This window comes from Dendrobates tinctorius, unplaced genomic scaffold (assembly GCF_039654945.1).
Source record: "Dendrobates tinctorius isolate UK_male_01 unplaced genomic scaffold, ASM3965494v1 ptg000177l, whole genome shotgun sequence".
NCBI lineage: Eukaryota > Metazoa > Chordata > Amphibia > Anura > Dendrobatidae > Dendrobates > Dendrobates tinctorius.
The window spans coordinates 9321803-9337267 of NW_027361844.1; the positions used below are offsets into that span (position 1 = coordinate 9321803).

The following is a 15465-nucleotide window of genomic DNA, read 5'->3' on the forward strand; positions in this document are numbered from 1 at the left end:
AGCTTTGATTCTACTGACAGATTCCGTTTAAATGTGCTAAAAAGAACAGATGTAAGCTTATTGATAAGTAAAAGTAAAAATGTAAAAAAAAAACAGATGTTGGCTTATTGATAGGCAAAAGTAAGGCTATGTTCACATGTTGCTTTTTTATGCAAATTTTCAGCTGTTTTACAGAACCAGCAAAGTCTATGAGATTTCAGACATCTCATGCACACTGCTTGTTTTTTTTTTTCTCTTCAGTATTTTGAGAATACCTTGGTTATTGCAAAATGCAGCATGTCACTTCTTTCAGCATTTTTCACCCATTGAAAGCAAAGAATGCTTCAAAAACACAGGTATCAATTTTTGCTGGGTTTTTGGTAAAAAAAACCTGATGACTTAGAAACAGATTTTTTGTTATCCGCTAAACTTTATCAGCATGCACAAGAGACAAATGTATCCTGACAAAAACGCAGGAAAAAAAGCACCAAAAATAAGAAAAACTGGCTTTTTTTGTAGCAAATGTCTTACTGCCAAAGGAGTAGGTTTTGACTGCAGAAAAAAAAACCGCAACGTGTGAACATAGCCATAATGACTTTGTGTAGCTGTCAGATGTGCCAAATGTATTACTTATACAAATTGTCTCTTCCGACAATGCCACCTATTGGAAGTAGCATCTTAAAAGTTTATAACAACCCTTTAAGGAGCCTTGCCACATGCACTACTTTTAGGAGCAAGATATAAGGTATACCACCCAAGTAGTGGTATTAAAAGGCAAGAAATTCATACATGTACCACCGATGAAGCAAATCTAAGGCCGTGGTCACACTTGCAACTGCAATGCGAGAAACTCGCATCAATACCCGGCACTGCTGCTGGCACTCGGGACCGGGTATTTATGCCAGAGACTCGCGCAAGTTCCTCGCATTGCAGTTGCAAGTGTGACCTCTGCCTAAGGGCTCATACTCACTGGCGAGAAATATGGACGACTGCAATCCGATAAAAAATCGGATTGCACTCGGACCAATGTTATTCAATAGGTGACATCTCATTTGTGGGTTTTTTCTCAGTCGAAATCAGACTGAGAAAAAAATCGCAGCATGCTGCTATTTGCTGCGATTTTCAGATGAGACTCGCCAATGCAAGTCAATGGGTGCGAGAAAAAAACGGACGAAATACGGACAATCCGTTTTCCATCCGTTTTTTTAAAGATACATTACCATTCCGTGTCATACAACACTGTTAAGGGTCCTGTAAATGACTGTTGAAAAATAGTTGCAGAGAAAAAAACGCATTGCATACGCATGTCATACGGATGCTATGTGAGAATAATTGCATTGTACTCGCATGACACTCGCATAGCACTCGTCCATTTTTTCAGTCCAGAAATCGGACCTTTTTTTCTCGCAAATGGGTATGAGCCCTAATAGACAGCATCCACAACTGTGACAGATTTGGTGCATCATCTCTACACACTAGAGAGCAATACTAAATCTGCCCCATTGTTTTTCATGTGGGTCTTTGCGTCTTTTTTTCCACCAATGAAGTTGCCACTTTCTCTTACTAACATTTATTACAATGTTTGTTAGACTCGTATGTTTTCCCAGATTACATGCATTAAATCCATCTTATGTTGTTGTTCTTACCACAGCAAACTGCAGGAGGTCATCCCCTAGTTCATTTTTGATTTTTCGGAACATGCTCACAGTTGTTTTGCAGGGTCCGCACCAGGCCTGATAAACATCCACCACTAAGAATAAAACACTGATAAGTAGAAATATCACACACTGAGAACAGGAGCTCAGACGTCTGTCACAGTTAGGCTGGGTTCACACTGCGTTAAGGCAGTCCGTCTAACGGATTGCGCTACAACGTGGCATTAACGCGATGTAACGCATCCATTAACGCTGCCATAGACTGCCATAAAGCGGCCCATCAATAATGCATGTCCTAATCGGCATGCGTTAGTGATGTGCTGTCATTCTGTGATGGACCCTCGGACGCGGTCTGCAGCGTTCGAGGGTCCATCACTGCTAGCGCAGATGGAGCATCTGCGCTAGCGCGATCGCATAACGCGATCCAAAAAAGGCAGTTGCGCTAGCGCAGTCCGTTTAACACATACGTTGAACGGACTGCCCTAACGCAATCTGAACCTGGCCTAAGGTTTCTGGATTGGCACAATCATCTATTGTTAGAAGAGGGACCCTGACAAGCTGACCCCACAAATGAAAAAAAAGAGTATAGCGGCACAGAAGATCAAATTCAATTTAACCAGATAGTCATGCATCCATACTTAGGGCACTGGTGTCAGGCCTCAGCCTCACAACCCCAAACAGAGCGAGTCCAGATCTCCAACAGATAAATGTAACAGGATGATTCCTCTTTGTTCCATCTTGTTGGAGAGCTCTAGTCTCTCTCTGCAGTAAGCTGACCCCATGATCAGTGCGTGCTGTGTGAGGATCTACACCTGGTGAATCTGCAGGGGTATTTAGTAAGAAAGACTCCCAAAATTTACATTAAACAATACTTTGTTAAACCCGTGGAGACCAGCCAGCCATCTAATGCTTCTTCTCTGGCAGATGATGTTGGGGTATTTCAAAAGTCCAAGGAAACCGAGGTACAAAAATGCAAATCTGTCTAAAAAATTAAATCTTTATTCCATAATATTAGAAACAGGCCACAGCAATACGACAGGGCAACGTTTCAGCCATATCTGGCATTTTTCAAGGCTAAAAAAAACAACCATGATGCACAGATAGCACAACAATGCTTTATATATCTTCCATAATGAGTGGCTCCTCCTCTTCCTCCTCCCAGGGGCCCATCCAGGTAGGCATGGCAGTGGTCTGACACATCAGATAAATAATAATATTTAAACCCATCATGAAAAATATATACACAGACAGTAGCTGTAAAGAGAGGAGCATCGCTTGAAGAAAATGCCACAAAACCAAAGTGTTGGAGTAAAGTTATCATTGGCAGATTATAATGATGGCAATCTGGGCTGCAACCCAGGGTCTGTGGCTCCGGAGAACCCAAGGCCAGATAACCCTCATTATAATGGTTTGTGCGCCGATCCGCTGATGATGATACAGGATGGCAGCGCAGTTCCAGAGGAGCTCCCATTACCTCAGCTGTGACGTGCCAATGCGTAGTGTCATCAGCCGGCGCATGCCACCATGTAGTTGCCACAAGTACAAGTGGAGCCTCGTGGATCGGAGCAGGGCAACTGCAGACTGGAACAAAGGTGAGTTTGTGTTTTTTTTTAATTAATATCTGTACGGGATGCGTGCCTATATATAGGGGCTATGTGAGGGCTCATACTGTATATAGGTTGCTATGTGAAGGAGTTCATACTGTATATAGGAAGTTATGTGGGGGCTCATACTGTAAATTAGTCCTTTTTGAGAACTTGTACTGTATATAGGACCCTATCTGAGGGCTCATACTGTATATAGTTAGCTATATATGGACTCATGCTGTATATAGGAGGGCTATATGGGGCTCATATAATAAATAGGAGGCTATATGGATGCTCATACTGTATATGGGGAGCTATTTGAGGGCTCAAAATGTATCTAGGGAGCTATGTCGGGATCATACTGAATATAGGAAGCCATATGTGGGCTCATACTGTATCTAGGGAGCTGTGGGAGGCTCATAGAGCATTCTATATACAGTATCTAGGGAGCTATGCATGGATTCATACTGTATGTACAGGACTATGTGGGGCTCATACTGTAAATAAGTAGGCTGTGTTTGGACTCATATTGTATGTAGGGGGCTATGTGGTGGCATATTGCCTGGGCCTGTAAGCTGTTATCCTCATTGCAGTATAGCTTATGGTCTCTTTTTCTTGTCCTGATTGATGGAATTCCCTGATGAATCCCTGAATGTCCAAAAGAGGGAGGAAAAGCATTGAAGATGCCATTAAGTTAAACACATCAGTTGATTGCTTTGGTGGCTGATTGAGGGGGCTGTATGGGGCCTCATATTGTATGTAGGGGGCTACGTGGTGGGTCATACTGCATATAGGGTGATGTCAGCCTACTTATTTCTGCTCAATATTATGTCATACAATTAATATAAAAATAACTATAATTAATATGTTAATATTAATATTGAGAATTAATTTCATCCTATTGCTTTGGCCTCCACAATAGTCACAGTCTGTCATGTGGCCCCTTAGGAAAATTAATTTCCCACCCCTGCTTTATTATGTATAGCATTATTTTATTTCTGGTTAGTGCATCGGAGCACTTGAGTGTTACTCACATGATCTATCAAAGATTGCATAGGAATTGCACTGCTCGTGCTAGACAATCGGCTACAATCCCTCCATGAGCCTTTGGTACTTACCGTACTTATATTTTTTTTAAAAACATATACAGCATAAAAATCTCACTAAATACTTCTCGAGGGAACATAGCCTTAGGCTGGAGTCACAATGGAGAGGAATGCGGACGAGTGCTATGCGAGAAAAAAATCGCATAGCACTCGGACCAATGTTAATCTATGGGCCAGCTCCCATCACCGTATTTTTTCTCGGTCGTATTACACGTGCGAGTGAAATCGCAGCATGCTGCGATTTGCACCGTACACCATGTGCAGAATTATTAGGCAAGTTGTATTTGAGAGGATTTTTTTTATTATTGAATAACAACTATGTTCTCAATCAACCCAAAAGACTCATAGATATCAAAGCTTAATATTTTTGGAAGTTGGAGTGGGTTGTTTTTTAGAGTTGGCAATCTTAGGAGGATATCTGTTTGTCCAGGTAACTATTACTGTGCAGAATTATTAGGCAACTTAATAAAAACCAAATATATACCAATCTCACTTGTTTATTTTCACCAGGTAAACCAATATAACAACACAAAATGTAGAAATAAACATTTCTGACATTCAAAAACAAAACAAAAAAAACCAGTGACCAATATAGCCACCTTTCTTTACAATGACACTCAAAAGCCTGCCATCCATAGATTCTGTCAGTTGCTTGATCTGTTTACGATCAACATTGTGTGCCGCAGCCACCACAGCCTCCCAGACACTGTTCGGAGAGGTGTACTGTTTTCCCTCCCTGTAGATCTCACATTTTATGAGGGACCACAGGTTCTCTATGGGGTTCAGATCAGGTGAACAAGGGGCCTATGTCATTATTTTTTCTTCTTTTAGACCTTTACTGGGCAGCCACGCTGTGGAGTATTTGGATGCATGTGATGGAGCATTGTCCTGCATGAAAATCATGTTTTTCTTGAACGATACTGACTTCTTCCTGTACCGCTGCTTGAAGAAGGTGTCTTCCAGAAACTGCCAGTAGGTCTGCGAGTTGAGCTTCACTCTATCTTCAACCCGAAAAGGTCCCACAAGTTCATCTTTGATGATACCAGCCCATTCCAGTACCCCACCTCCACCTTGCTGGCATCTGAGTTGGAGTGGAGCTCCCTGCCCTTTACTGATCCAGCCTCGGGCCCATCCATCTGGCCAATCAAGAGTCGCTCTCATTTCATCAGTCCATAAAACCTTAGAAAAATCAGTCTTAAGATATTTCTTGGCCCAGTCTTGACGTTTTATCTTATGTTTCTGTGAGGACACGGATGACTGGATACTCCGCCTCCAGCAGGGCAAATTTCTATGACACCCGTGACCCTGGATACACTGCCTCCAGCAGGGCGAATTTAAACAATGAAATGTGCAGCCGGATACACCACCTCCTGCAGGCGAATTTCAATAGTTGCACGTGTATCTTGATACACCGCCTCCAGCAGGGTGAAATTACAGAGTTAAGGGAAACACCAGGGAAACGGATACAATGGAGGGCTCTGCAATAGGGAACGGGGACGTGGAGACCTCCTGCACTTCCCTGAGTCAGTGTCTCTACACTCCTGACGGTCCCTAGGCAGGTTCCGCACCTGGCGACGAGCAGGATACCTAAAAACCCTAGCTCGCCCTGCACCTATCCGTTTCTAATGAATTGGACGTTGCAGAAACTAATCCCACCACTGCACTAAAACACACATAAGGAAAGTTACAACCAAGGAAAAACCACTTAGCTTTGCTCTGTTGCTATTGCTCCCAGCAACAGAGTCCAGCACCTGAGTGCAGCTTTCCTCCTGAATAGCTGCTACTTCACCAATGTTTTTTCCTCACTGTTGCTCCTTCACCACCAGAACTCTGACTGAGCTGCAAGGAACTCCTCTCTAGCTCCTTCCACCACTAAGGATGGTTGGAAATGGCCAATATCACCAACAGTGAGTGAGACCACCTGACTCTCCTTTAGGGTATGTGCACACTTTGCGGTTTCTGCTGCGTTTCCGCAGCGGTTTTGGCTCTGCAGAAACGCAGCAGATTCTGCTGCGTTGTACAGTACCTTTATTTTCTATGGAAATAAAAAAAAAGCTGTGCACATGCTGCGTTTTTTTCCGCGCGGTTTTGCTGCGGTTTTCAAAACGCAGCATGTCAATTGTTTGGTGCAGAAACGCTGCAGTTTTACACCTCATCCATTATGAGGTGTAAAACTGCAGGGAAAAACCGCAGGCAAAACCGCAGATAAACCGCAGATAAACCGCAGGATTTACCTGCGGTTTTCTCTACAAAATCCGCAGAGACAAAAAACTATGTGTGCACATACCCTCATAGACAAGAGCAAGAGCAATCATACCTGCTAGTGATTCCCGTGTAATAATACTAGCCACCACCGGGGGCAAAATTAGAACTAAAGACACTACTGTGTAATGACTCTAATGGCCACCGGGGGCAAAACTAAGTTTAAGCAAACAGCTTAAAGGAAAAAAAAGGTTACATGTGCTTTTATCTGTCACAATCCAGCATGGATCGTGACAGTTTCTTGTTGAAAGGTGGTGGTTTTTCAGCCTTCCTTACCTTGGCCATGTCCCTGAGTATGGCACACCTTGAGCTTTTTGATACTCCAGTAACAGTTGCAGCTCTGAAATGTGGCAAAACTGGTGTCAAATGGCATCTTGGCAGCTTCACGCTTGATTTTCCTCAATTCGTGGGCAGTTATTTTGCGCCTTTTTTATCAACACGCTTCTTGCCACCCTGTTAGATATTTGCCATGAAACGCTTGATTGTTCGGTGATCACGCTTCAAAAGTTTGGCATTTTCAAGACTGCTGCATCCCTCTGCAAGACATCTCACAATTTTTGACTTTTCAGAGTCCGTCAAATCTCTCTTCTGACGAATTTTGCCAAAGGAAAGGAAGTTGCCTAATAATTAAGCACACCTTATATAGGGTTTTGATGTCATTAAACCACACCCCTCCTCATTACAGAGATGAAAATCACCTGATTTACATAATTGGCAGTTGGCTTTCAAGCCTATACAGCTTGGAGTAGGACAACATGTATAAAAAGGATGATGTGATCAAAATACTCATTTGCCTAATAATTCTGCACCCAGTGTATATCGGCCGAGACTCGCCAATGCAAGTCTATATGTGCGAGAAAAACTCGCAGACCACACGGACCATCAGTGTGACTTACGAGAAATACTGTACACACCAGTGTCCTTTTAAAAGCCGGCAATTCATGTGGGAGGTACAGTAAAATCACACTGACAGCTTACAATAGAATAGATATATACACTTAGAATAGGTGTAATATATATTGTGGTACAGTAAAGGGGGTTTTACTGGATGGGAGATACATTTCTCCCAGCAGATTAATATTTGGCCGAGTTTTTCCCTAAAGACAGGACCTGCGATGATGTCATGGTCACATGATCAGCCCATGTGATGTCTACTTCACTTGTGGGAGGGGTTATGGGCTATGTAATGGAGGTTGGTGTTTGGCACATGGTGTGTGTCTGGAAGTTACAGGAACTTGGCTGGACTTAGCCTGAACTTGTATACAGAATCCCCGTGCTGCAGGACTATAGCAGCAAGACTCTCAACAACCCTGGGAATGGCACCTGGCGGATGCCGCAGGACCTGGCAGCCACTTAGTTAAGCCCGTCCCGTGCAAGGGATGAGTCTGGGACCAGTGGTTCTCCAAGCTGGAGTATATTTATGTTTTTCCTTATTTTCTGCTACCCTGCTGTTTGCAACGTGACATTAAACCACTGAAAGTGGACTTTAAGCCTGTGTGTTGCCTCGTTACTGCAGCCCTGCCATTACCTACCAGAGCAAATCCCTACTATATATATATATATATATATATATATATATATATGTCATTGACACACATATAAATATATATCTTTATATTTCATAGAGATAGATAGCAGAATAGCCGATAATTCATTTGTCGGCTTCTGTAAAATCATTGCAGAAGCAGACAATATAGGAGACGTGGTTTACATACATTAAACCCATGCAGAACAGTTAGATTTATAGATGTCAGTGACTAAAACTGTTAGTAGTATGTGTGTATAAAATTTGTGACCTGTATCTATTTAATAAAATAATGTTTTCACGGAAAAAAATGACATGGGCTCCCACGCAATTTTCTGCACCAGAGAGGGAAAGCCAGTGACTGAGGGCAGATATTAATAGCATAGAAAGGGACCATGGTCTGTTATGAATGAGTCACCGAAGGAGGAAAAAACAAAAATACAAGCTAAGTCCAGAAAACCGGAGAGGTTGGTAGCTATCGGATTGCAGACCACTGATCCTATCCACAACAACTAACAGTAGCCGTGGGGGGTTCCTACGATGCCCTAGACCCCTCGATCACAGCCGGAGAACTAAATAGGCCTAAAGAAAGAAAGGGGAAATCTAAACTGCCCCAGAGCAGACCCCAAAGCAATAGGCAGCCCCCAACATATGACGGTGAAGCAAGATGAAAACACTAACACAGATAGAAAGATAGGTTGAGCAAACGATGGGGCCCAAGCTAACTAAAAAGGACAGGATAGAAAAGCTGCTGTCTGCAATCCGTAAAAAACCCTACCAAAAAATGTCCCAACCGTCTGATAGGAAAAACAGGCCCTGAAGTCGCTAGGACTTCAAAAAGACTATATCAGCACTCAGGTAAATTCTGAAGACAGAGCAAAGAGACAAACTGATCAGAGACAAAAATGGAACTCAGCACACCCCCGACCGGGGATGGCTGAACTCCAAAAAACAAGGTAAACAAAACAAAACTAATAAGTTCAATAGCAGAGCAAAAACTTATCTTTGGGAAGCAGGAATCAGACTGGTCTCCCAGAATCCAGCAGAGAAATCACCAGCGACTCAGAAGGGCATTGGCTGCCTTATATCCAGTCAGAATTTCCTGTTACCCAGTCATCATTTACCAGATCAGGTGTTTGGTAATCAGCCTCACTACCTTCCTTCACCAGAAGAGGGAGTTCATCAGACATCGACGGTGAAGGGGAAAATGAACTCACAACAATGGTCATTGCCCCCCCCGGCTAAAAACATCTGCCCCCAGCCACCTGAGAAAAGGCGCCAATTCCGGCACTTAGCCTTTCTCTTCCCACTGCCCTGTAGCTGTGGCATATGGGATAATAGGGGGTTAATGTGACCTTTGTATTGTAAGGTGACATTAAACCTTGATTAGTAATGGAGAGGTGTCAATAAGACACCTCTCCATTATTAATAATAAAGTTTGTAAAGGGTTAAATAAACACACACACAGGCAGAAAATAGTATTTTTATGAAATGAAAGACCACACAGTTTTGCCATCTTTACTGTTCTGCTAATCCAAACAATGCCCTCGATCTCCTGTAATAAATTAAAAATAAAAAACAACAATATACCATACCTGTCTGGCGTTCAGTCCCACGGCGTAAACCATATCTGAGGGATATATAGTTTACAACCGGGAGCTGAGGAATGAATGAGAAGCTGCTGGCGGCAGTATCGGTGACGTCAGCGCAGCCTCCCAGCCTGACCCGAGGTGAACTCTTGTGCGTGGGAAAATGACAGTTCATCGCAGGTCAGGCTGTGAGTCTGCGCAGCATAAGTGATTGGCGCTGACGTCATGTGATAAAAAAGGTTGTTTTCCATGTTTATCATGTGTTAATTGTGCACTTCACTCTGATACACAAAAGGTTTACACAATAAAACAATACCTTACATATAATTCAGATCACGCCATATATCTTCTTCAGTGTCCCTGTAACCTATGGTATGTTGGTGAAACACCATGTGATTTTAAGACACAAAAAAATAATCACCGGCATACCATTAGGAAAAAGAGACTTGATCTGCCAGTTTCCAAACATTTTACTGAACAGAGGCGTAAAAAGAATTCAGGTTTAGGATTATAGATGCAATTCCGGTGCAAAGGAGAGGGGGTGATAGGATTCACCTCTTCACCCCTTCCCGACCAATGACGCCACATAGGCGTCATGAAAAGCGGTGCCATTATGACCAGTGACGCCTATGTGGCGTCATGACTTTAAAGCCCTCCTGCGGGTCGGGTGGCCGGGGTCACTGAAAGGTCACCCGACCCGCACACAGAGGACCCTTTAAAGTTAACCCCAGGGGGTGTGGCTTCGCCCCCACGTGCCTACGATCGCTCTGATTGGCTGTTTCACTTTTGACATTAACGTGACATTAAACCACTGAAATTGGACTTTAAGCCTGTGTGTTGCCTCGTTACTGCAGCCCTGCCATTACCTATCAGAGCGAATCCCTACAATTGGTGGACTGAATGCAGGCAAACGCAGTGAGGCCAGGCTGTTTTTTGCTTATTTTGATCTGTACCCCAGCCTATGTCCTGGGTGAAACGAGTGGCACAGACCCAGGCGGGGAACTTTCCAGAAATGGAGGCCACGGTAAAAGCGCTCATGGAGGCCATGCGACAGCAGCAGCAGGCGACGCAGCAGCAGCAGGAGGCCATGCGACAGCAGCAGCAGGCTATGCAGCAGCAGGCTACACAGCAGCAGCAAACTATGCAGCAGCAGCAGGAGGCCATGCAACAGCAGCAGGCTACACAGCGGCAGCAGGAGGCCATGCTACTGCAGCAGCAGCAGGAAACCAATCAGCTGTTGATACAGCATATCACAACAGCACATACAAAAGGAACCAACCGGGGAATCCATGATGTCCGGAAAGCGGTTCGTACAGCAATTCCCAAAATGGAGAAATCGGACGATGTGGAGGCGTAACTGGAGATGTTCGAAGGAGTCGCTGAAAGGGAGAAGCTACCCCGAGACCATTGGGCAGAAATCATTGTTCCGTTTCTGGCCCCAGGACCTTTGAAAGTGTATCAGGACCTACCCACTGAGCAAAGGGCGGACTACACGATCGTCAAGGGTGAGATACTGGCACATCTTGGGGTAAATGTGTTAGTTTGGGCCCAGCGGGAACACCAGTGGGAGTTTACCCCCTCCAAGCCGGCTCGGTTCCAGTATTACGACCTGATGCACCTGTTATAAAAGTGGTTGCAGACTGAAGTGTTGTCCCCCATGGCCATGCTGGACCGCATAGTGACTGATAAGTTTTGGAGGGCTTTGCCCCACTCCCTCCAGACATGGGTCGGACAGGCATCCCCTACTAATGCCATGCAGATGATAGACCTCATAGAAAGGTATGGGGCTACCAAAGAGCTACAGGGAGGGACTCCCCGAAAGGTAACAGGAAGGTTCCCTAAGTCTCCACCCCTGGTTCGGCGAGCGGAGCCCAGGAAGGCCGCTCAGGACTTATCTGGGGAAGTAAGGAGCCCCATAATCTGCTGGGGGTGCCAGGAACCAGGTCATATGAGAGCTGATTGCCCCCACCTGGCTGAGCCCTTGGACACAAACTTTGGGTATGGCCAGTCGCACTATGCCGAACTGATGTATGCAATGGGCACCCCGAAAGATCCCAATATGGAACATTTGTGTCGGGTTGAAGTGGAGGGCACCCCGGCTGTGGCCCTATTGGACTCAGGGAGTCTTGCAACTCTGGTACGAGCCAGATGGATACAAACCAGTGAGTATACGGGTCGGAAAATTGGGGTGTTGCGTATACATGGGGACTTAAAAGACTATCCCACCACACTAGTGGTGATCAGCACGCCAGCGGGGAGGCGGTGCCAAGAGGTGGGGGTTGTGACTAATTTGCATTATGAGGTGATAATTGGAAGAGACTTTCCTTTGTTTTCTGCGCTGTGGCCGTCTGTTGTCCCACCCACGGAGCAACTGCCGGCACCAGAGGCAACCAGGTTGCATTCTCCAGAAGTGGGGCATGAACCTGGTGGCCCGGAGGAAGAAGTGCTGGCGGTAGGGGTAACCTTCCCTTCAGTGGAGGAGGGGAAGAATTCTCCCATAGAAGTATTGGCTGGAGAGGTGGAAGACTTGCAGCCAGGACCCGAGTTGTCAGACTTGAATGTATCAGTTGTAAGCCTGTGTGTTGCCTCGTTACTGCAGCCCTGCCATTACCTACCAGAGCAAATCCCTACTATATATATATATATGTCATTGACACACATATAAATATATATCTTTATATTTCATAGAGAGATAGATAGCAGAATAGCCGATAATTCATTTGTCGGCTTCTGTAAAATCATTGCAGAAGCAGACAATATAGGAGACGTGGTTTACATACATTAAACCCATGCAGAACAGTTAGATTTATAGATGTCAGTGACTAAAACTGTTAGTAGTATGTGTGTATAAAATTTGTGACCTGTATCTATTTAATAAAATAATGTTTTCACGGAAAAAAATGACGTGGGCTCCCACGCAATTTTCTGCACCAGAGAGGGAAAGCCAGTGACTGAGGGCAGATATTAATAGCATAGAAAGGGACCATGGTCTGTTATGAATGAGTCACCGAAGGAGGAAAAAACAAAAATACAAGCTAAGTCCAGAAAACCAGAGAGGTTGGTAGCTATCGGATTGCAGACCACTGATCCTATCCACAACAACTAACAGTAGCCGTGGGGGGTTCCTACGATGCCCTAGACCCCTCGATCACAGCCGGAGAACTAAATAGGCCTAAAGAAAGAAAGGGGAAATCTAAACTGCCCCAGAGCAGACCCCAAAGCAATAGGCAGCCCCCAACATATGACGGTGAAGCAAGATGAAAACACTAACACAGATAGAAAGATAGGTTGAGCAAACGATGGGGCCCAAGCTAACTAAAAAGGACAGGATAGAAAAGCTGCTGTCTGCAATCCGTAAAAAACCCTACCAAAAAATGTCCCAACCATCTGATAGGAAAAACAGGCCCTGAAGTTGCTAGGACTTCAAAAAGACTATATCAGCACTCAGGTAAATTCTGAAGACAGAGCAAAGAGACAAACTGATCAGAGACAAAAATGGAACTCAGCACACCCCCGACCGGGGATGGCTGAACTCCAAAAAACAAGGTAAACAAAACAAAACTAATAAGTTCAATAGCAGAGCAAAAACTTATCTTTGGGAAGCAGGAATCAGACTGGTCTCCCAGAATCCAGCAGAGAAATCACCAGCGACTCAGAAGGGCATCGGCTGCCTTATATCCAGTCAGAATTTCCTGTTACCCAGTCATCATCTACCAGATCAGGTGTTTGGTAATCAGCCTCACTACCTTCCTTCACCAGAAGAGGGAGTTCATCAGACATCGACGGTGAAGGGGAAAATGAACTCACAACAATGGTCATTGCCACCCCCGGCTAAAAACATCTGCCCCCAGCCACCTGAGAAAAGGCGCCAATTCCGGCACTTAGCCTTTCCCTTCCCACTGCCCTGTAGCTGTGGCATATGGGATAATAGGGGGTTAATGTGACCTTTGTATTGTAAGGTGACATTAAGCCTTGATTAGTAATGGAGAGGTGTCAATAAGACATCTCTCCATTATTAATAATAAAGTTTGTAAAGGGTTAAATAAACACACACACAGGCAGAAAATAGTATTTTTATGAAATGAAAGACCACACAGTTTTGCCATCTTTACTGTTCTGCTAATCCAAACAATGCCCTCGATCTCCTGTAATAAATTAAAAATAAAAAACAACAATATACCATACCTGTCTGGCGTTCAGTCCCACGGCGTAAACCATATCTGAGGGATATATAGTTTACAACCGGGAGCTGAGGAATGAATGAGAAGCTGCTGGCGGCAGCATCGGTGACGTCAGCGCAGCCTCCCAGCCTGACCCGAGGTGAACTCTTGTGAATGGGAAAATGACAGTTCATCGCAGGTCAGGCTGTGAGTCTGCGCAGCATAAGTGACTAGCGCTGACGTCATGTGATAAAAAAGGTTGTTTTCCATGTTTATCATGTGTTAATTGTGCACTTCACTCTGATACACAAAAGGTTTACACAATAAAACAATACCTTACATATAATTCAGATCACACCATATATCTTCTTCAGTGTCCCAACGTGTGCCCAAACAGTGGTTCCCCCCCACATATGGGGTACCAGCGTACTCGGGACAAACTGGACAACAACTTTCGGGGTCCAATTTCTCCTGTTACCATTGTGAAAATAAAAAATAGCGCACTGAAAAATCATTTTTTGAGGAATAAAAAAATATTTTTATTTTCACGGATCTGTGTTAAAAACTTCTGTGAAGCATCTGGGGGTTCTAAGTGCTCACTATGCATCTAGATAAGTTCCTTAGGGGGTGTAGTTTCCAAAATGGGGTCATTTGTGGGGGAGCTCCAATGTTTAGGCATACAGGGGCTCTCCAACACGACATGGTGTCCGCTAACGATTGGAGCTAATTTTCCATTCAAAAAGTCAAATGGTGCTCCTTCCCTTCCGGGCCCTGCCGTGCGCCCAAACAGTGGTTTATGACCACATATGAGGTATCGGTGTACTCAGGACAAATTGGACAACTTTTGGGGTCCAAGTTATCCGGCTACTCTTGGGAAAATAAATAATAGCGGGCTAAAAAATCATTTTTGAGGAAAATTTTTTTTTTTATTTTCATGGCTCTGCGTTATAAACTTCTGTGAAGCACTTGGGGGTTCAAAGTGCTCACTACACATCTAGATAAGCTCCTTGGGGGTTCTAGTTTCCAAAATGGGGTCACTTGTGGGGGGTTTCTACTGTTAGGCACATCAGGGGCTCTGCAAACGCAACATGATGCCCGCAGAACATTCCATCAAACTCTGCATTCCAAAATGGCGCTCCTTCCCTTCTGAGCTCTCCCATGCTTCCAAACAGTGGTTCCCCCCCACATATGGGGTATCGGTGTACTCAAGACAAATTGCACAACAACTTTTGTGGTCCAATTTCTCCTGTTAGCCTTGTGAAAATAAAAATAGTGGGCTAAAAAAATCATTTTTGAGGAAAAAAAATGATTTTTTATTTTCACTGCTCTGCGTTACAAACTTCTGTGAAGCACTTGGGGGTTCAAAGTGCTCACTACACATCTAGATAAGTTCCTTCGGGGGTCTAGTTTCCAAAATGGGGTCACTTGTGGGGGAGCTCCAATGTTTAGGCTCACAGGAGCTCTCCAAACGCGACAGTGTCCGCTAACGATTGGAGCTAATTTTCCATTCAAAAAGTCAAATGGCGCTCCTTCCCTTCCGGGCCCTGCCATGCGCCCAAACAGTGGTTTATGACCACATATGAGGTATCAGTGTACTCAGGAG

At 44.4% G+C, this 15465-nt stretch overlaps 1 protein-coding gene across 6 annotated transcripts in view; it reads right to left on the reverse strand.

The window, feature by feature from the left end:
- Positions 1–15465, reverse strand: part of LOC141054264 (thioredoxin domain-containing protein 6-like) — a 198963-nt gene that overhangs the window by 104555 nt on the left and 78943 nt on the right. For all 6 annotated transcript variants that reach the window (XM_073551531.1, XM_073551535.1, XM_073551532.1 and 3 more), the window contains one exon: positions 1626–1729. In XM_073551531.1, the coding sequence (XP_073407632.1) occupies positions 1626–1729 (104 nt within the window). The remainder of the gene's footprint in view (positions 1–1625; positions 1730–15465) is intronic.